This window comes from Barbatula barbatula, assembly GCF_947034865.1.
Source record: "Barbatula barbatula genome assembly, chromosome: 2".
Taxonomy (NCBI): domain Eukaryota; kingdom Metazoa; phylum Chordata; class Actinopteri; order Cypriniformes; family Nemacheilidae; genus Barbatula; species Barbatula barbatula.
Window position 1 is genome coordinate 1,887,383 of NC_136767.1, and position 24,065 is coordinate 1,911,447.

General features: G+C 37.6%; 1 protein-coding gene across 1 annotated transcript in view; it reads left to right on the forward strand.

Annotated features, from left to right (window-relative positions):
- Positions 1-11,724: 11,724 nt before the first annotated feature.
- kcnt1b (potassium sodium-activated channel subfamily T member 1b) overlaps positions 11,725-24,065 on the forward strand; it is a gene marked incomplete at its 5' end in the record, with an annotated part of 51,248 nt that continues 38,907 nt past the window's right edge. The window contains one exon of the mRNA XM_079451339.1: positions 11,725-11,819. Within this exon, the coding sequence (XP_079307465.1) occupies positions 11,725-11,819 (95 nt within the window). The remainder of the gene's footprint in view (positions 11,820-24,065) is intronic.

Consider the following 24,065-nt stretch of genomic DNA (forward strand, 5'->3'; position numbering starts at 1 on the left):
AACATGTATATTATATTAAGTATATTATTTATTAAGGAATCATGGGTTATCTGTTCATTTCAAGAAGACGATTAAAATTAAAATGAAATCTTCAGAAAGTGAATTTAACCACAATACTATTAATAGCAGTCTAAACAATCGGATATTGGTATCGGTGGAGAAATTAAGTATCCGTGCATCTCTATTTTTCTTTACATTTAAAGAAAGATCAGTGTTTACCGTACTAGCTGATGACGTCACTCTAATGTCATTATTTTGCTGTCTTTCTGCAGCTGAACACGTCTCAGCGAGCTGGAGTGGAAATTCACAGACGTGGTTTACTCCATGACCGATGTTTCACCCACATGACTGTGGACCAAAATGGACTTTATGATGCGAGGGGTCCTGTTTCTCTGGAATAACATTGACATTTGTCCCCCGGGAGAGTAGGAGGTTTCATCTGGTGAACGTCTTGTTCCATAATTTCAAATATAGATGGTGTCCATTGCATGTACTAACTTAATAAAAAAGATTCCCTGTAGAAATTTTATAAAAAGCATATAGGCTTTAAAAAGGCTACAAACACTCCCAGTCTTTCGCTGGTCAATAGAAAGCCCTGCCCCCCCGAAACCGCCATCGGTTGTGCCAATGATTGTATGTCTGGCTGGCTGATCAATATACCTAGTTTATATTTATAATAGAATTAAAGTAATAATAGATAGTAGTAAACAAGCCGTAATTCTAGAAAATAGTTTAAAATGTCCAAAATACACTTTTATCACATGTATTGTATATCTAGCTGTTTGAAAGTCAAAAGAACATAATCCATTACAAAAACCTTTATTATGTATGTACGTGTTTAGCAGATTGATATCGCTGTTGCTATTTATGCACAAAGCCCTGCTATCCCTTCTGTCTCTGTGGCTTTATTCTTGGTCTCGCCAATGGCCTTTTGATTATACTAATAAATTCAAGCATGTAACAACTCTCACCGGTTTGACAGATTGACTGTGAAAATAGCCGCCTGCTGACATTTCCATCCTCAGGTTGCTCGTAAGAGGCAGCTGAAGATGAACGCCTATTTGACTTGATGGTTGCGTGAATCACTCTGTTATGATTATGACTCATTCAATCTATCACATCTATCTCACAGAGTGGCCTCCGCTTCTTCATACGGTCACTGGCTGCTTTCAATAATTCTACTACTCGCCTCTTTCACTTAAAATCTTAATGTTTTGCTTAAGCTCTCGAAGATGTACATGATTCCCTGTTTGTGCTGACAGGACTCCATTCACCTTATGTGTCTAATGATCGAGTTCATCCACTTGCAGCAAAACGTGAATTATCTCCACGAGACGTCCTAAAATGACAGTGGATAGATTTAAGGATCTGTGTCAGCTGCACCTCAGGGGGTAGAAATCATAAGCAGGGTCTTTTGGCACATGCTTGTGTTATCATCCTTCTGAGCGGTGGGAGGCGGAGCCAACTGTTGAGCTCTTTGGCATGGCCTGCAGTTCTTTGGTATTTCAGACGCCCCGTGCGTCTCAGTATGTGTGATGAATGTGCTGCAAGGATGAAATGATGCATGGTGGCTGGAAGCATCTCTCATAGAAATGCAGCGTTTTGGAATATGCTGTAAGATGATCGTTCGCAAAACAGAAGCTGTTCTGTAGGTTCGAAGAAATATACGGTATGATGTACAAAGGGAGAATTTTATGAAGAGTGTCCCAGTGTATGTGACCTTTTGTGCTATGTACTATTGTAATACACAATAAAGGGTTCACAATACAATTTTATCACAATATTTTGAAAAGCAAATGAAAATGGAAATATAAATATATAAATGAATAAAAATGAATAAAAAATGAATAAAATATATATAAAATAACCACAAGATTTATTTTCAAAACATGTAAAACTATTTTCAAGAATATTTTTTGTAGCTCATAAGCTTCATAGAATTGGCAACATACAAGGTTCAATTAACATCTTATGTAAATTATACAAAAATAATAAATGAATGAATTAGAAATTAAAACGGAAAATAAAAACTTGAAAGGTTTTAAGATAGTTAGACCTTGAAAGCTCAACCAAAATAGACATCATAAATAAAGCATTTCCTCTATGATACAAACCAAACTTTTTGTATTCTTTTTTATTACACACAGTATTGTTGAACCATCATAAAATGAATACATTTCAAGAAAAATAATGAGTTACAGGAAAATTTGAACCCATCGTTGGGTCACAGTTGTGTTACATTAACCTAGAACATGGTTATATTTGATCCAACAATGGGTTAAAACAGATTGAAAGATGCATTTTTACCCAAAGCTGGGTTGAAACAACCCAACATTTCTTTACAGGGTATCTACATGCAATGAAGGTCGACACATTTCCTTTAAAACAAACACAATGCTCTACAGAAAAGGGCTTCCATGGTAATAAAACATGACTAAGACTAAACAAAACCCTAAAAAAAGTCAATTATATTCACTGTCCTAATAATATTCTGGGTATAGCACATTCTATTCTTTACGGCTGTTATGTTCTAATACCCACCCAACACATAATCGCTTCAAGCATTGCTCTTGAATAGCAGAATAAAGAATTGCAGGTCAATTACCTCTATATTGCAATACAAGTACAAACCTCTTGCCCGTGGTCGTATTTTAGAAAAGAGGCATTGCATGATTTTTGTTGGTAAACACAATTTATGAGTCAGTATTAAGTATAAAGCTACTTTAGCCCAATAGGGATTTACCCAGTTTATAGGCAGTCATATGCCCAAAAGCCCACCTGCCAGCTGAAGCACATGAGACAGTGTTAATGAGCGTCTATCAATTCAGGACAGAAATATCTGAACCGAAGGCACACGTGAGACATATTATGCAATATTCACAACTCTTTAGATACTCTAGATGAATTAAATCCTGAAATGTTAAGTGTCTCATCTGGAACCTATGAGATTTCTCTTTCCTCTTGGCTGTTAGCAACCAAACGCATTTTAGGACACGTTGAATAATTTATTGCTGTCCAGTGTGTTGTGCTACTGACAGTCAGGTTATGCAACGAAGCCCATGAAATCTCAATATACACGCCGTGATGTTCTAAATCCCAGTAGTAAAACAGGAAAGGCTTAAATGGTCTATTTCTATGTCCCATCAGAGTACATACCGTATCTCTCATCTGGTTTACGGTTGTTTTTCTCAATATAGTTTACTCTTTCTTTTGCATCTGAACAGCAGTAACACTTGTAGGTCTTATCAATACACTTTTCATTTTTAGCTTATGCTCCTCTGACAGGCTCATATTAAAGACATTTTCTCAAAGCATTCAATGCTGTCAGAACTGAAAGTGACGAATCAGCACATGGCCCACGGCAAAACACACCAATGTCAGCACCATGTAGTCATGTATCACGAAGAGATCATAAACCAGAAACATTTGGGAATGACATGATCTATTGTTGTTAGTTTTAGAGAGAAAACGTCCGGTGTATTAGCATACTGTATATATTAGAAAACAACATAAAAAAAGAAACAGCCGTAAAATGTGTCATGCAGTTGACCAGAAACATTATGCAAGGAGATGAATGGATGTGGTTTCGATTTCTAATTTCTATTTCTATTTAATGGTAAAATTGAGCTATTCAATTCATATTTATTTACATATTAAGATGTATATTCTACCACATTGTACAGATAAGTTATGGTTATTTTAAAATCTTTTTTACATTTTGGTCATAATATTGTAACACTTTAGTAGTAAAGTATAGTATATTGTTCCACCTGTAAACTTAAAGGAACAGTTCTCATATGAACACGGAGAAAGAATAAATGTAACCAAACAGTTCTTGGCCACCATAGGGGGAAAGAATTGACTTATAAATGTCTTTGATCTGTAACACAAAGGAAAGCAAACAGCAAACAGGGGCACTTTCGACAACCGGCATTGTCATTTTTCCCACTATGGTACTCAAAGGTGGCCAAAGACTGTTTGGTTACAAGCATTTTTCCAAAATATCTTTATATATAATATTACAGTTGGAACACCTCGAAATGACAGAAATTTTATTTTGGGGTGAACTGTCCCTTTAAGTGTTATTTTTAGGTTATTTTTCTTCTTTTAATCTCCTTTCATGCGTTTGGGAATCAAAACAATAGGAAGATGTTTATGATATGGTTTTGCAGGTGATGAAAATGCATTCCTAAGCTGCTCTCATCATATTCTGTTAAAGCAAAGTGAAAACACACTCAAAACTACGCAAATGCTTGTTTTCCATACAAAGAGGCTTAAACGTGCAAATCATGTTTTTAGAAAAGCAACCCCCATGTTCCCTGTTGTCTCTGGATTGCTCCATAGAAACTATCAGATGACTTGAGTTTTTACGATTCGCTCACAAGATGTGCATCTCTAGTATTTCTTCAGCTGACCCAAAGGCCAAAACACCATCCGTGGGGCCATGCAAAGGACAGACACCTCATAACCAGAACTACATATATACACTACCTCTCCAAGACACTGACTGCAGATACAGAACCAGAGATCTCCATCAGATATACTGTAGAGCAAAGCAGAAGATATGAAAAAGGGTAAGTTCATGATGCTTATGTTTCTTTTAAAGCAATATTATTACGATTCTGTTGAATCAAGTAAGTTTATTTTAAGTTGCATGATGGCTGTAATTATGGGTTGTTTTCTATCCTCAGGGCAGCGATGGGAGAGGCGGTTACCGATCTCATGCACGTAAAGAAAAGGTCGGATCAGAAAAGCCCACAGACGCCAGTTCATCGCCCACACATCACCTGCAGCCACTTCACTAAGTCCTCTTCTGAAAAGCAACTCATGGATGCAATGTTTATTGGTTAGTTTTCTTAAGTTTTTACGCAAATGTTTTATATCTCTGTATCAGGTGCAATAAGAAAGACTTGAAAATGTAAATCTCTGTTATGCATCTACAAACTGCAGAAATCCTGCCAAATTTTGCATTAGCGGTCTTTAGGTATGCATTGTTTGTGTTCTGAATATTTTTGTGAGTGTATTAGAAATTTCATTTCTGCAATCAATCACAATAGATGTCAAAGATGTTGTCGGTCACGACATAATGTGCTTTCTCCCCGGTCTTGTCTATGATTTGCATTTGTGAGCTAGCCATGGTTCAATAGGACATTCTCATGTGCAAAAGGTCATTCTCTAAAAAAGAGAACGATATGGGAACATTGTAGTGTTTTCACTACTTTTGGACGCAGATCATATTTACAGAGATCTTGGACTTCATGGGCTTCCCCACGTGCACTCTTCCATGACTCAAACCACAAATCAAATGCACACATTATAACCGATGCCTAATCGTATTTCGAAAAAAAAAACATTTTTGTAATTCTATTAAGGAAGTTGTTTTATTATTGTTTTGCTAGTATCTTTTCATAAAGTCAATGTTCCATTATAGGCGTGATGGCATTTAATTGATAAAAATCGAGATGTGATTAAATGCAGCTGTGATGGAGTGCAGTACTGTCTTCTCTCTTTTCTGGTTTACAGTTGGTGGCTGGACCCAAACAGCTCCATCATGTGCCGTCGAGCGCTTTTCTTCTTTCTATAATGAATGGAGAGCGATGGCCCCAATGCAGAAGCGCCGTGGAGATGTAGCTGTCTGCTCATTGGGTGGAATGATCTTCACCGTGGGCGGACGCGATGATGTTACCTGTGTGAGAAGTGTGGAAAAGTAGGAAACCTGCTTGACATACAGTAGTGTATCTGTACACAATGTGCTCCGCTATTAAGCTGCATTCTGTTTAAACAGAAATTTCATCAACACAATCGGTTAATGATACATTACCCTATATGCTGTATTGTTTTAACCCATTGTTGGGTCAGAAATGATTTATCCCAGGGGCTGGGTTTGTCCGTTTTCGACCCATCACACTAAGACATGCACGCAAACAGCTTGTGTTTTTTCCGTTGTTCATTGGGTTTGATGAGGGAGTGATCAGATTATCAGATAACCACATCCTGCACTGTTCTCCTGCGGTATAAGATGTTTTTTTAGAACATACTGTATAGAAAATTGTTGAAAATATATTTTAACTAACATTTATGCATTTGGCAGACGCAACTTGCATTGCATTGTACTATACATACATTTTTGACTAAGGGCAATCCTCTGGGAGCAAACCCTTGGCATTGTTATCCACACAGGAAAGCTTGTCTGCCCATAGCGCTTTATACAAAACTGATGTAACAAGAAATAAAAATAGCTGGCCCTTCAACAGGTATGACCCGAACACAAATGTGTGGCGCAGTGATGTGGCGTCTCTCAGCAGCCCCCGCAGTAGTGTGTGTGTCATGGAGATGGATGGCTTCATGTATGCCCTCGGGGGCTTCGACGGAACGACCTGCACCAACATCATGGAGAGGTACAGAGTTATTATAGTTTTGATTTTTGTTTTATTTCATTTTATTATTATTTTTTGTTTTTTTTAGAAGGTTTAGCAATTTTGGTATACGCTTTTGTCATTTTATAATTTATTTGGTTATTTTGGTATTTTGTATCATCCAGGTATGACCCTGCCATGGACATCTGGACAAAGATGAGCCCGATGCACCAGCAGCGTTCTGGAGCGGCCGCCGCTGTGCTGGACGGGTATTTATATGTGCTGGGAGGCACTGATGGAGACGTGCCATTGACTTCAGGTCGGTGAAAGATGATGTGTAGGATCTGTTTTATACTGTACCTTGCGGATTGCATACATTCCAATGTTAGGCTGCTAAAAGAAATGTTGAGCATTTCGTATAGCCCACAAAATTGAAATATCACATAAGGAAATGGGATCAGGAAATAGGGGCTCAAACCAGACGCGAACTCCCATGTCAGAGCAACCTCTATGCCACAGTTGGGTATTTTCTCCAGTGATGCCATACAAAAGCTATTGGTCTCTAAAGACAAAATATATTAAGCAATGGTTTTATTTTGATTTAATGTGATGAAAACATTGTAATGTACAGTACTGAACAACTGACTCGAGTTCTTCGGTTTGTTTAGTTTTCGTGACTTCCCTGATAAAGGCTAACACACACACCCACACAATTGCACAAAAACTTAGACATGAACGCTGACCGTGGCTATAAAAAGATTTTCTGAGAACAGGAATACAAATATGAGTGCTATACTCGAACATATTAATGCCCATTTTGGTCTGTGAGAAGTAAGGGTCAAGAGAGCTCTCACAACCTCTCACAATGGTATATTTAATTATTACTTAAGGACACGTATACTGTGTGTACAGTATGTACTGTATACATAAAGGCCAGACTGGTACAAAACATATATAAAGATTTATTCAAAATATAATCTATATATTAAATTATGTATTTATATACATACAACTATACATTTATTTGATTTTGTAATTTACTCATTATTTAAAAAAATTTGTTGATACGTTTTGATAAGTTTTATTTCGCATGCAATGCCAAGTTGAGATGTTTTTGTAAAATGCCATTTGCAAATTCCAAGTTTATGCAAATTCATGCAAATGTCAGTAAAACTTGAGAAAATATTAAATAATCCCTGAAAAAGTACTTTCCAGAGTTATCGTGCATAACAGGCCTTTCCGTATTTTTTGCACTAGTTGAGCGCTTTAACCCTCTGGAAGGGACGTGGCATCCGTGCGTACCCATGCGCACGGCCAGAGAGCAGCCGGGTTGCGTTGTATACCTAGGACGGATCTACGTGTCGGGCGGCAGAGATGAATTACTTCTGGAGCTCTGCACCGCAGAGAAGTTTGATCCTGACACCCTCAGATGGACGCCAGTCAAACGCATGACACACAAACGCTATCAAGTGAGAGAACCTATTAACGTCTGTTGATGTTTTTGATGTCAGAACCAAACACTGTCAGCAAAATCTGATGCTGAAACAGCAGTTTGTTGACACTGAAGTCTACTATAATTTTGCCTTCTGGCTAACCGGGCAAATGTTGTTTTCATCTTTCATGACCAAAGGTCTCACTGGCAGTATTTGGGGGCATTCTGCTGGCAGTAGGGGGCTCAGACGGCACGTCAACTCTTAGAACAATCGAAGCTTACAGCCCAGATACAAATACCTGGAGGTGGGTATTTTTCAATTTCCAACTTTTCAATCATTTATTGAGCCTGCTATTCAGAAATTTAATAAATAATCCATTCATGTTTTCTTTTAAAGACACTTTGGGTGTGTGAAGATCCAGCATACAGGAGGTGGGGTTGTCATGTTGAAAACACAGAATAAGGATTTGCTCTAAATAACTACTTTATTTAATTTGGTTTGCTGTCTAGATAAATGTTACATTTAGAAGTTGTTATCGGTGATGGCAGTAAGTTGTGTTAGGTTATAAAGTTTTATGATGAGCTGTGATTGGTGCATCCTTGGGGAAAGAAAGTCTTGTTTACAAACATAAAGACTTAAATGCAGAATGGATACAGATTCCAAGCGACTTGTAATGGACTCTTGCTAATGGATAGTCCCGCTGGGGCATTTGTGAGTGCAGAAAGATGCGCTGTTTAAAAACATTGTAGTGAAAGGAGTTTATAATGCCTCTCCAGTCAATGTGATCCCAACTTAAATACAGAGTGCATTCATATACATTTAACATAAAATCATTAGTTTTGCCATTTGTTAGATTTAAACAGTTTGAACATTTTTACAAATGTTTATTGCTGTTAACGTCAGTCCCATATTTATATACTTGTAAAAAAGTGAAAGACTCGACAAGACATTATTCACATTAGAATTTATATAATGGTTAAAGCAGATAGGAGTATTTTCTTCATCCAAATGTGACGTGAAGAAACGTTTAGTCGCCAAGAAGTTAGAAATGTCAGGTTGAGGTTGTGATTATTTATGATTTCCTATTAATTGTAAGATTGTTTGCCAAGAAATGTATATGTCAACATCATGCGAAGACAAGAAAATAAATTCAACTTTCTACTTAAAGAGAACAAATGTGTATTTCCATTCAAAAAAATCTTTGGTGTATTGATTACCTGTCTACACTCTTAAAAAAGGTTTAACATGCACAGAATCTTTCTGCTGCAAAAAAGGTTTATAGAGGACAAATATCTTACAGACTATACAAGGTTATGAAAGAAATGCTTATTTTAAGTACATTCAACTGCAAGGTTCTTTGGTTTGTCTAAGGCATCACTACAGAGAACATTTCGTACAGAAGCACCTTTATTTTTAAACATAGTGGGTCCTAGAATGGAAAGAACACATTATTGTGGGTTAACGATTGTGTATAATTTTGTGTATATTCTATTTAATTCACATATGTCTGAAATTAAATATGGCACATGTAAAACTATGACCTAAGGAAGAGATTATTGACTGTAAGGAAGCACACAGCATGAATTATGTGAATTTAATATTTGATGGTGCAAGGCAAAACTCATTAGGATAACAGGCGCATAGTAAAATGGTCGGTTTGTGCTGCTCCAGGAGATGGCGATGTAAGCTTTGGAAGACATGTCGGCTGTTAGAATGGCTTGGTGGCTTTACCTTCCAGATGCAGAGGTGACAGCGTCAAAAATACAATTCAAATACAGCTGCGTCTCTCCATCTCACCCGGTGCGTAATAGTTGTCGTTTTCTCTGCGCGCGCCGCGGTCTGTGTCACGGTCACGGTTCAGTGGATCCTGAGATTCGGAACTTCTAGATGGTAAACGTACAACGAGGACATTGTATGATTGTGTTTAGTCATCATCTCATGGATGCAAAGTTAATTTACGAGCGACAAAACGGGGATGTGTTGGCCATCACACTCTGTGGGTTTCTCTGAAAGGTGGGTTTAGTCAGGGTCGATATCCGCCCCTTTATCGCAAGTGTCCATGGAGCAGGGAGCCATCGGGAGGACATTTCCATCGGAAGTCCTGCACGGACACTTCACGAAGGCTTTGGGTTAAAGATGCGCTGCGCTAACCTCGCAAGCAACACCGTTATTTACAATGATGGGACCGCGCACCCGATCTCCGGCAGGTAATGTCACGAGTCACTGGGTTTTAGGGAAATGCATTTGTACTTTTTATTGCTTCGCGAAGATTACTTTGGGTTTGGGCACAAAACCACTAAACCCTGGATTTAATTAGAACTCTTGAATTATTCTTTTAAAGACATTCATTTGCTTTTTATTGCATCTTTCCTTAATAACATTCATCAAATGCGCAAAGTGCTGTAACACAACATCTTGACAGGAAAATTCACCAGTATGCAAATAATAGAAACAACCACACTGGACAAAGTGATGACGTGCAGTTGTTACAATTTCTTTTTGATCTGACCCTTGAAGCTCGATTTATTGTTACATTAGGATAAATTAACAGACAGTACAATAGATGTTGCTATAAGCATAATGTATTTCAAGCATTAGTTTTACAGTCTTCAGATTCACGTTAAAATGTGATTTCTTCTGTGTTATATAATAGAAATGTTTAACCTTCATAACACATTGTTAAAGTGTAATGGCTGTAGAAGGCTTATTTTAGTCTGTAAAATTTGTGAACTGTACTTTGTTACCCCTTGGCCACTGAAATCACCCTACACCCACTCGTCTCCGATTTGCACACTAATGCAGTCCCTCATTACCGTCATTACACACTCATGGACCTCATAGAGGACAAACAGAAGCAATACAGAGGGAGAATATATCAAGATTATAATTACCTATAAGCCTGATGACTGTTATAGATGTTACAATTTTACAGCTAGTTTCAGCTTGGAAAGTATTGAATGAGTTACAAATAATTGATGTGGTTCTTATGAATGTCTAAACCTGCATGGAATAATTGCTTAGATTATATTGTTCTGTATGTATGTGACTTCACACTATTTAGGCTCACAGTTTCTCCTCATTTCTCCCCAAATTGTCAGAGCCAAGCATGACGCCATCTCGACGCTCATCCACTGCCGCTGACAGGTAAATCAATTAAAACTTCCACTCTTGAGGACTACATTTGGAAAAGAGAGCAAGCATACATTGTTAATTCATTTGCTCTGCAAATAAGAGGCTTGTTTTGGTTGAGTACAATTGTGCAGTCTGGAAATTGAATTATGGTAATGACGGTGTTAAATTACTGACAGTCATTAGACAAAATTAATGGCCGGATATGATGATTATTGGCTTCTTTCTGGCATTTCTAAATTCGTTTTTTAAGCATTAAAATGGAGGTAATCTTTAATGACACCAGTTCCAGGCAGGCTCATGTGGAACGCGTGTATGTATGCAGAGGAAAAACACTTTCAGGTTTATTAAATAGGCCTATTATGGCTAACTTGTAAATTATTTAAAAAAAGTTACTTAAACTCGTAAAATCAGAGAATATGATGAAAAAGCTTTCAAGGTTTCATCCAGGCCCGGTCATCAGTTCTCCTTGTAAAGCCTGTAAACACGACCTTGTAATTACACCAGACATGTAAATGATATTCTGCTCCGCACGCCTACAAGTCCATAGCTGTAGTCCGAACATTGTTAATGAATTATGCATTGGGTTTTTAGTACATAATGCATTATATGGGATTGTAGTCACTTCAAGGTGTAGGGTGAATTGCCCTTAAGTGGGACACTTTTTTCCATTAATTTCAATGACAATAAGTGTCCCACTTTTGCCTAAATCACCCTACCTCTGTTTCTTCAGGTTGCCTACAGAGACGGTTCAGAGGAATAACAGCAGTAATACCGGCGTTATTCTGGACATTTCCACGCTGAAAATGGCCGACGTGGACTCCGAGGTTCCTCCTCTACCCCCACGATACCGCTTTAGAGATCTGCTGCTCGGCGATCAGTCGTTTCAGAATGATGACAGGTAACGTCATGCCCAAGCAACTGCGTTATGCAAACTTATAACGCACTCATATAACGTGTGCTCACAGAAAAGCGCTGCTCACGGGGTGTTTAATCTTATTTGTTTTTTAATCTAGAGCTAAAAGATGTACTGCTGGCACTTGCTGTGAAAAGTAAAATCCTGGGGCTACGTTTACCTCATTTGACCCAAATTACTTTCCCGGTTGTAATGTGGTTAGTTTGATTTAATACAAGTGAATTAAATTACAAATTTAATAATGAGTGAATTAGGTCAATGGAGATGAGGCACATTTAGGTGACCCAATGAAATCACTTTACCCAAGAAAGTGTACACTTTAGACAGCGGTGCTGCTGAGTGTCACAGCTGTGCTAAACTTACATCATCATAATCAGGAGTGCGATATTGCTTTCATAAAAAGTTCAGATTATACAGTTATGTAAACAACTAAAAAGTTGTAGCAACTCGCAGTTTAGATAAAGCTTGTGTATTTTTTCTTATTTAAAAAGCATTGCAAAGACTTTAACAGTTAACCCAAGTTCGAAATTCTCTCAATTTATTCTTCCATAAGTAAGTAAAATTAAAAACCACAAACGTATCGTTTCACTTCAGAAGACATTTATTAATTGTGGATTACTTGTATTATCGATGCATGTGCTTTTTGGATTTTCGCAATGTTGAATATAAGATGATGATATTTAAAGAAAGGAAGTCATATGTTGTAGATCTGGGATGGCATGAGTTTGATGATGATGAGAGAATTTCTATAGAATTTAAGATAAAGTTTCTTTAAGGCATGCCCAAATTATACCATTTTCTTACGTTCGTTGTATATAGACATTTATTGCACAACATATACAGTGCAGAAACAAATAAGAGACCATTCCACACTTTCATTCAATCAGCATTTCTAGATGCAGAGTGGTCATTCAAAGTCATCCAACAGCCACGTGAAAGACTGACAGCGAGACAAGACAATTGATAACTGTTAAAAATACAGATAGTCAGATAAAGAACTGTTTAATTACTTTTTCTAATAACATATATTATTAATACAAATATGATTTATTTGAGAGAAATATTGTTAGTTGTTCACAGAATGAAAAGATGACCCTTTTACCTGTCCTAAACACATACCTATAAATAGTCAATTAAAAAAACCTGAAAATAATTTAGAAATGGTCTCTTGATTTTTTTCTGTGGCTGTATTCTATCTTTTGTGAATATGTACGTGTGTATCGTGATCGTGTGAGAATGCCATAAGGTCTGTGTGTTGGGTTGATGGGGAGCTGTCCTTCACTGTGGCGCTGAAGTCGGAGGCTGAAAAGCATTTAAATGTTTCTTCTGGCTTTTGCTCAATGACTCAGTCCTTTGTGATGGATTCAAGGCTGTGCCATACAGTCAAGACTGCCTGGGTATTAGGAGGCCATGTAACTTATGTAAATAGCTGTGGGCTGTTGTCTCAGCTCGTGTACGCAGAAAAAGGTGGTATTCGAGTGAACTTAAAAGGTTTGTTTGGCGGATTTTATGCATTCCAAAACTTTGGCTTTGAGTGGGATTTCAATGGTTTCCTTAAAGACTTCAGAAATGTATTATGGTTGCATTGTGTGCGTCTAATAGACATGACTGCTCTCAGTCTTTAGGGCTTGTCTCTGTGTATTCCTTGTGGTCACAGTATCGGTTGTCCCTCTGGTAAGTACTCTATCATCCAGCTGCAGTTATGAAGCCACAACTCATTGATCTGTTTAAATTTACATTTATGCATTTGACTTACATTGCATTATACTATACATTTGTTTATAAGTAGCTGTAATCCCCTCGTATCGAACCCACAACCTTGCATCGCTAGCGCCATGCTCTAACCACTGAGCTACAGGAAAGCTGCCTCTGTTTTCATAGTGCTCCCTATCGCTTCTGTTGCATAACTTAGTTAGTTGAAGCAGGTAGTCACGACATCCTTATAGGAACAATTAGCTAGGTTTAATTGTCTAACTGCAGAAATTGCATTCTTGTTTGATATGTCCAGTAAGACTGAATGTGATGTATTGTGGAGATTGCAAGTCGTCCTCGTGACTCACTGCTAACCTGAATTATTTATTTTCAGTTCAGGCCAGGCTAGTTTAATGAGGACACTACGTTATTTATACTCGATAAATCATAACTAGAGCTCTTTTTTTAATTAAAGCACTGAAAGTTGTTCTGCTGGTGTGCACTGGGAAAGTGGGGTAACCTGTGTCTCCTTTTATTTAAGTTGTCCTCTAGGCAAAGAGAAATGAGACTCCTAGTTGTTTTGCAGGTTGTCTCCAATCATTTCAAATGAAAAGAAAGTATATAAACTTTCCTGTAGCTCCGTGGTTAGAGCATGGCACTAGCAATGCCAAGGTCGTGGGTTCGATCCTAGGGGATTGCACATCCTTAGGAACTAATGTATAGTATAATGCAATGTAAGTGGCTTTGGATAAAAGCGTCTGCCGAATGCGTTAAATGTAAACTTCTATACATTCTTATGCATATTACACATATTTCTATAAACAATAACATAACATTTCTTAACAGAGTGCCGCAGGGATGACGTAATGTTGTACGTATGTTTGTGCCACACGAAAATTGTTCCCTCGAGCTTTAGCGACGGCATAGTCGACAGACAAATTTCCGGTCGTATAACCATCGAGTTGTTTTGGCTTAACGAAGTGCTCAGCAATTTAAAGATTATATATTACTTTCTTATTTTTTAAACCCATATTTCCCGGCCAAAAATCCTCCTTTTCCCATACAGTGTTATACGACTGGAAATTACTCTGCCGACTCTGGCTTTTCAAAAGCTCACAGACGCCGTCTCGGATCACTCCGTAAATTAATTCCCATCCACATCTTTCAGATTTGTGTCGCTCTTGCATCACGATGTATATGCGTTATGATGTTTAATGTCCCCGACAATTAATGTAGTCAACTTCAGGAACTTGTTAGCAATCAAGCTTTAAACAAATCACGAACGGATGTCGTAGAACAAAACGTGAAAATATTTAGAGGTTGTGTTCACCACAGACATTTAATCAAAATCCCATTAAAAAACCCATTGACTTTGGGCCGATGGAACCAGAAGTGCTAAAATGCTAACTCGCTTCTGTGTTTTGCATACGAAATACGTGGCCACCCCTGCGGTATTCTATAATATTTAATAAGGTAGCATTTATAAAACTTTATTTAGTAACTTATTGCTAATCCCAATACAATTTTAAAATGTTTTGTAAACATAAGATCACATCTTTTTGCTCAGTTTGCTAGATTTAGGTGGGCAACCAATAGGTACATATTAACACAAACCATTACTCTGTCGCTGTTTTTTTCCCTTTGCTACCATTTCGTCTGTGTATTCCTAGTTTTTGGGAGGATATATTGGGTACTCTGTGCTTCACGGCGCACAGGCTGTCAGTGTAACAGCACGGTTTGGTACCGATCGCAGTTGATTGTTAGAGATTACAGGGTGTGTGTGTTCGAGTCAGAGGCTAATGCTTTCGTGTGGGGGCGAAGATGGGAATCTCCACACGCCACTGTCATTTCAATTATGATTTTTGTGTGTGTGTGTGAGAGTATGCCTGTGTTCCATGTTTGCGTGTACGTGTGCCCTTGTGATTATCTCTAAGGTCTCTCGGTCTGAATCGCTTCAGCGTTCTGTGTTATCTCTGTTTATGAGTGTATATGTCCCTATCTGTATGGGAGTTGGAGGGAACATGGGACATGTTCTCATGCCAAAATGACTATAGGGGAGCAGATGTTTTTATGAGCTTCCCAGGCATTGCTAGATGACAATTCTCCAGATGGTAAATAATAGTGTAGTTCAACACCAGCAAAATGTACTGAACCAGTATAGAACAACAGTCTGGGTATGAACATTTTATTTCATACTGTAAAAGAAATAGTTCCCCCTGAAATGAAAAGTCTGTTAGCATCGGCTCACCCTCATAATGTTTTGCAAATCATAACTTAGTTTCTTTTTCAGAGCGGACAAAGATACTATATATGCTGACGAATTGACTTGTCATTTTTAGTAAATGGGGATCAAGGATATGACTTATGAACTGTGTTTCATGTCTTCTAAAGTAGCTTTGTGTGAAGAACAGGACTGTATACTGTAGTTAGTCTTTTTTTTCACAGCAACCACAGATATGTTGTCGAGGTAATTTGTCAATTCTAACAAAGGAAACTATTTGACGTGTCATTTTTAATGCAGTTTTAATTGATCATTTGCTTCTAAAAAAAAGAAGCTGCAGGGCACTAATGAAGCAAAAAGACCACCCACAAATAACAACCGAAAAAACAACAACAACCGCGTAAAATAAAGCCAGCAGACAGTAAAACAGAAAGACTATTAAAGTAACTATAAAAGCAATATACATTAAAGCAACAACCAGCCGTTTTGGTGAATGGTTACCCCATGTGGTTGATAAGCGCGATTTTCACATGACGTCACGCATCTTCCGTTCTGCCGCTAAGCATTGTATCGTTACTTCTGCTAGTGCCTTCATTATGGAGTCCCTTGCACAGCTGCCACAAATACGGCTAGATGACAAGTCGCTTACAACAATATGAAAAGCTAGATAAGGATATAAATTCTTCGATGAAGGTCTACTTATGAAGGAAAGTGTTTTATTTTTGCGTTAGCGAAGGTGCTAGGATAAGTACTTGAATACGTGTTCTGTCAGTCAATAACGTTACGAAATATTAACATGGCTGATACTAAACACTATAATAATCTTACCGATGTCTTGAGCACTTGTATTCAGTCGGTGTTGTTCAATTTTAGTGCGAGGGCAAAACAGAACTTGTGACACTGCTTTGCGAAAAGGCGAAAGTTGAAAGAGTCATTGTGAAAAAGGCCTATTATATAATACGTGTTTCGTATTAGAAACGCGTATTAGATAAATACGTGTTTCTAAAAACAAACAATCTCAAAAGTACAGGAGTGTAAGAAAATTTACACAAAACACTTACAAATCCAGTTGCAGGACCGCTAGGTCTCCATCAGTTCTGCAACCCGTTGCATCTTTCATCTCGCGCCACCATGTGTAAGTCTGTCCGATATTGATTCGTGATCGGGCTAGTGTCCGATCAGTCTCGCTCTTTGTTTTCTTATCATTGATTATTCTTTAGGCTCTGCCATGGTGATGATTTGGAGACTTGCGTTGAACTAGATGGTCTCGTCTTATTGTTAGATTTGGCTAACTTCACCCAGGCTATGGATTAATAGCCGTGAAGCAGGTGATGGGCGGGGCTTGTGAACCTACCCGCGTACCAAAGTTACAAGTGTGATTTCAGCCGATAGAGGCCTGCTTAGGTAGGAGAATTCGTCCATTTTAGAGTTGTCCCATCACTAAAATAATTTTAGAGATATTATTTTAAGGTCGAACAATGACTCGTTGTTGCTTTAAGTCATGCCACAAATCATTCTGGGAATTTACAAAACTATAATAAATCCGAAATATTGTCAGAATCAGAAACAGCTTTATTGCCAAGTGTGCTAGGACACACAAGACATTTGTCTTAGTGACAGAAGCTTCCAGAGCACATACAGGTTAAACAAAAAGCACAATATTACAAAACGGATATGTTTGCAAGTGTTTGTCCTGATCATATTTACATCTATGTATTTGACAGACTTTTCTGTCTGAAGTAACTTTCAAGGTACATTTAATGTAGTATGTGTGATCTGGTTGTGTAATGCTCAATCAGAATATCAATCAGGCGGTATAAATGAGTTGTATAACACTGGTATTTGATAAATCATATGTAGCGTCTGGAGGTGTTCTAATAATCTCGGCCTTACTGCGTCAATGTGGAGGCGTTTTTCAAGTGTGCTAATATGCAACGCTAGTGATTGAAAGGTAAGGGAGCTTTCCGGGCAGCTCTTCAGTGGTTCCTCCTGTGATGGAGTCTAGACTAAAGGCCAAAGTGGCCTCTGTATCACAGCGAGTGGGAGTGATGTATTTATCAAAAGAATATCCATCGCTCGCACTACAGCCGCTAGCTGCAGCAAACTGTGTTCAGTGACGTTTCTCACAACCTGTTTTATATTCAGTTTTGCTTTGTGTGTCCAGAATGGGGACATTGAGGTAGAGTACGCTGCTTGGCTGCATTGTTTAAAGATTTTCCAACTTTTTGAGATCTATGAGTCATTTCCTACATTAACATGTTGTTTTTAGAATTTTACTGTGAAATAAGTGCAGGCTGAGGTTTAAATTCACATTAATGTGTATTGTGAGATATAAGTCTTTTTATCAGAAACCACAAAAGTCAAAGATTTAAACAATAGCAGTATTTACGGTTGGCTGAATGAAACTGTTCTGAGAAAATTCTCCGCCAGTCCATGCAGCCTTGCATGAACAGAGCAGGAGTGCGGAAATTATAACATCCCCCACCTGGGGAACCAGAACAGTTATTTAAGCTTAATTATTTTAATAACAGAGCTATACATGCTTTAGACGATAAAGATTCGCAAATTTAATATTCTAAAATTATATGACTAAGAAGAGAATTCATACCTGTCAGAAGGGAAGATACATAGAAATGAACACAGGATCAATTAAAGGTACCTAGTGATGCAGTCGGATGAAGAGGAGTTGGGGAAGGGGGTGGGTTTTGAGTGTGGCACGGCTGAACAGCTGTAGTGGAGCTGTAAGAAGGCAACTTAAATAGGTCTAGTATGTAAATTGTATTACTATTGGTTGAAGAGATCAGCTGAGCAAGCTTTACTAATGTGGTCTGCTAGAACAGACGCTATACGCTTGATATTTTTTGTTTATTGTCACAGCTTTTAGGTTTAGAGTTGTCTTTGTTTAGCTTGAAAGGATAGTTCACCGAAAATGAAACTGGTCTCATCGTTTACTCACCCTCATTTCATTCCAGACCTGTATGACTTTCTTTCTTTTGCAGAACACCAAAGAAGATATTTTGAAGAACCTTGTTAGCTTAACAACATCGGCCCACATTGGAACAAAACCGCAGAGACAATTCTCAAAATAACTTATTTTTCATATATTTGATATGTTTTGAATGACATGGGTGAATACATGATGCAGGAATTTTCATATTTTTGGGGGGGTCAACTGTCTCGTAATAATTAATAATATGGTTGTGCATTTCCTGTGGCTCAGTGGTCAGGGCATGGGGCTATAAACGCCAATGTCATGGGTTCGTTCCCAGGGATTGCACATTATCAAACACAATGTGTATTAGCATGCGATGTTAGTCGTGTAAATGTTAATGTAATTTCGCAGTTTATTATTGTCATTTATCGCACAGATATGGAAAAAGAGTTTCACCACTAGAAGCAACGGTAAATGCATCGTTTCAAATAGGTTTTTTAAATGATCCATTCCGCCATGCAGAGAAGCTCTTACCTAAATGAAAAGATTTTGGCAGGACTGCAATTGCAGCTCCAACTTGCCAAATAAATGAGTTGATATTGTTAAAGCCTTGGCGGTTAATGCACACCGTTATGTACAGTCAGCATTTCGATATCACAAAATAAACCCAAAGTTAATTAAGTTTTCTGACCGGATGTCTACTTGCCTCATGAATACGTAATTAGGCAGAATATATTTTATATAGATTTTAAAAAATTGTTCACCCAAAAATTTCTTTTTTATCATATTTGCATCCCCCGTGTCATTTAAAACCTGTACTACTTTCTTTCTTCTGCAGAACACAAAAGAAGATATTTTGAAGAAAGTTTGAGACCAAACGACATTGTATGGACACAAAACCACCGAGACATTTCTCAAAATATTTTCTTTCGTGTTTCACAGAAGAAAGAGAAACATACAGATTTGAAATGACACGACGGTGAAAAAATCATGACAGAATTTTCCTTTTTGGGGGAGCAATTGTTATTACACTGATTTATCAGACTGCTGTATGGAACGATCGACCAATCGGAATTGAGTATTCCAGCGAGCTTCGTAATAAGCTTCTTTAATGAACGTAGAGAGAGAGAACATTTGTTTATGTGTGTGTCACAGTGCTCGGCTGGCGTGAAGAGAGACGTCTTAGAGGTTAGCCTGAAGAGTCAGTGCCGGAGACATGCTGTTTAGCGGAGGTGGACATTCGAGTCTCTCATTAGAGCTCCAGCAATTTTCCCCAAGACCATCAAATAAGAGCTTCATTTAATCGTATATTACACTGCCATCTCTTCACACACAGCGATGTGCCTCGCTGTTACTGATCTTCATGACAAAATCACGAATATCTGCTCTCTGTGAATGATTTTTAAGTAGGTTCATAAGATAACATTTCAGAATATCCTTCCAATGTGTCATTTTTTGGGAGGATTTATTGACAGAAATGCAATGCGATATACACAACTATGTTTTCAGATGTATACAAATATGTTTTCATTACCTTAGCTATTTCTATCTACATAGACAAAGAGTTCTACCACCTACTGTAGATGGTTCACATGGACACGCATGCGTCCATGAGATCTCTATAGCGTCCCATTGGCATTTACTGTAATGTAAAACTGTAATTTATGCACATTATGCCGGGAGGGATCTGAAGGTGTATGTCCACGAGTCACATGGCATTAGGTTGATCAGGTAAAAAACGTCTCTGGACCCGAGCGTCCATAAAGCAAAGATGGAGGAAGTGTTATTCTAGGGCTGTATGCGCCAACCGAAACACTGTCATTGAGATGAATAAGGATGCTAATGGATAGCTGACTCCAGGTAGAAGAAAAGAGAAATCATATTTTTTATTACCTTATTATGTTTTATTACCCCCACAGTGTTAACACACTTCCATTAAATCTTTTGCACAAACGATTTAGACTGTTGTCACTAACTTCATCTTTAACATAACACTGATGTTTTTAAACATGGAGACATATTTAATATTGGGTAATATTGCGGAATTGAGATAGGAGACCATGAATAAACAATGTGTTGGTCACTAAGTGTGTGTTGTGGCCATGACAACCTGACCCTGTGTCCAGTTATCTCAGTTTAAACAGTGCACCTGCCTTGCTTGCTATTTTTGAGATGCGACAATGCTAATGTATGTGTTGGCTCGTCTTTCGTGGTCGTGTCGTTTGCTTTATTTTTTCTTCAAGTGACAACAGTGCAATATCAGGTCTCCGATTAATTATTCAATCCTCCTTATGAATAATGAGAGCTTGTGAAGGGATTAGCCAAGAAATGCCGTGGGTATTTTTGGAATATTGTGATGATTGCATAGCACCGCTCTGCACTAAATAACAAGATGTAATTTCATTCCCGTTTAATATTCACTTTAAACTCAGTTTGTGTCTTAATTTAATACAACATTTTTAATACAAAAAACTTCTTTCTTTCTTTCTCTCTCTGAAAAAAGTATTTAATAAAACACAACAATCCCAGATTTTTTTAAGATGTCTTCCGAATAAAATACAAAAAAACTTGAAATACATATTTTTGTTCATAAATAGATGCTTATTGAGTTATGTTAAATTAGTATTATAAATATGTATAAAAAATACAGATTTGGAATAACTTTTTGCTGTTAATGTTTTACCTTTTAATTTAAAAAATATTTTAAAAAAATCATGCAAATATAATCAGTTATCTCCCAACTATTTCATATCTGATTTTTCAGAACATCATTTATTAAGGCATTTTTCTTTTGTAACAGATCCGTCCACAGAATCAGCTCAATTGCCTTGTGAAACATGCATGAAATCTTAATTTCATCCATCTTCCTCTTATTTAAATGTCTTGCGTCATTTGTTTTCCAGTTTTCTATCTTTCTTGCTTTAATGAAAAGCAACAATGCATAGCTTGTGTGGCATGCAGAGCAATATTCTGAATCATCTGTTACATTCTCCCTCCAGACCTCCTGACAGTTCGTTATCTTATACACCATCAAGACTCTGTGCTGTTCGCCTATGATGTTGTGAAAATGTTTTTGCCATATCAGAGCAAGCTGTAGAACAGCGTGAGGAGCTGTTGTTTTTGCTGGCTGGAGCTCTCATTTGACTGAACCCTGTGTGGCTGTAACACTGATTCAGCTGCTCTGCTGTGGGAATCTGGAGCTCTCAGTCCTGTTGTAATGTGTACAGACAGAATATCATCCTCACGCTCGAGACTTCCATCTGCTGTTCTGGATGAGAAAGTGAGAAAGTGAATAGCGCTGTGTTTTGTCAGATGCCTGACTGAACGTGGCTTCAGAGATTTTACATTCGTGGTACATTTGTTTGCTCATACGGATCATTTGTGATTTTCCACATATTTTTATTATAAATATAGTAAATAATTAAGTAAGTAAGCCAATGTATTCTTCAAAACAACCCTATTTATCCAAGTTCTGCTTGGTAAAAGTACATTTAAAAAAATGCTTCAAGTACATATTTCCACTTCTGATATATAAATAATTTTATGAATACTTATAAATATGTTTTAAAAAATATGAATCAGAATATAATTTTAGCTGTGAACATTTTAACTTTGATCCGAAGGGTAGAAAGGGTTATATAAACTCTTTGTTCGCTTTATGTTACAGCAGTAAAAATCTCACATATTTGACGTTTTATTTCAAAAGCTTACTTAATCTTTATGTTCAATCCAATTGGCTTTATAAATAACATATTTTAATGAAATTAGTTTCATTTCAACTTAAAACTATTTTAAGCCAGTTCATATAATGCAAGTTTAAGTGACTTGTAAAACCAATTTGTACTTAAAAAATCAAATCAAGTTTTGAAGTTGACTTTATACAATGTCTGTAAGAGTTGTTCGATTTTTGTTATTGTTATTAAAGTTTAATAACATTTTGGCTTCTTTTTTTATGTTTGAAGTCATGTTCGTGTCATTTTATTTTAATTTGGTTATGTGCATTTCTTATTTCTTATTCTTTTTTACTGTTACATCAGTTTAATTGATTTGATTTCAGTTTATACATGTTTTATGCATCTCCTCTGCTGGCCACAGGGTGTCACTGTGATGTTTCACTGGTGGAATCTCCTTTCTGCATAATCTAATGTTACATAACAGCCATCACAGACTATAAAACAGAGGTGTGCTAGGCAGGGGTCTGCTCTCCACATCTGTGAACATTTATGCCTGCTTTCACAGACGAGGCTTAAGACTATACCCTCAGACTAAAATGTACATTTGTGAAAGTCTTAACTGAAAATAAATTGCCCATCTTAAAACATTGTTTAAAACATAACTTTATTAAAAGCGACTTAAATATCCTAATTTAATTAAAGCATAGTCCTGGCTCAAGCTAAGCTTTGTCTGTTAAACCGGGCCTTAAAGACTTTGCTCACATGTACTGTATGTTTCTGGTTCACATGTTTCCTGACCATTTACACACTGGAGGTGTGGGGCATTTGAATAGCCTTCTAGCAAACAATCGACCATTCCTGGATGAGTGACATAACGATTCTCATAAGTACATCCCACAATATACTTTAATGCAAATCAAGTAAGTGAAAAATCAATAGTATTAAAAGGATAATGTCCTTATTTCCCTCTCTATCTGACATGACTCGGTTTAAATGTGCGGTCTGTAATATCTGCTACAGCATTGCTTGAAACTGCCAAACAATATTGTGTTTATTACCATGAGAGTAAAATGAAGGGTAAATGTGTTCTTTTACTTTTCTGCACTGGTCAAAGATTGGCAAAAAGAGGACTGCTGTTACTTTTTTGTAGAAAAAGAAGTTATGATTGTCACCTCATGCTTATTATACATTATGCAATACTTGTATCTATAATGTGACAAAAATGTCTCTTTAACGTGAACCAGAAACCCATATGCAGATAACGGTGGTGTGTTTATTGAAATTCATACCGCCATTTCCTACACCTTTCATCTATCCATTTGTCTTTTAAACAGGCTGTTTTATTTAATAGCATTAAACGCGCGCGTAAGATCTTTTGGTTTTGATGTGTTAATGCGCTTCGTGCGCGCAGGATCACGTCTTGCGCAGTTGAGACTGCTGGAGAATCGCATTGAGACTCAACGCGCCTCGGTCTGCCAGTCGTGAGTCTCGCCACCTGCAACTGCGCTTATTCGCGTCGTGCCACCGGCGAGAACCAAGGTCCAGCAGCAGGTGCACTACGCGGACGCGACGCGCGGCCAAAAAGTGAATCATGCGCTCGCGTTGACAGCGCTTGTCCATTTGCTGTCAGTAACTTGTAACCCCGTGGAGAATGGCCGGTGCCAAAAGAACAGAGTCGCCGTCCGAAATCGACCCTGACGTGAAGACCGAAG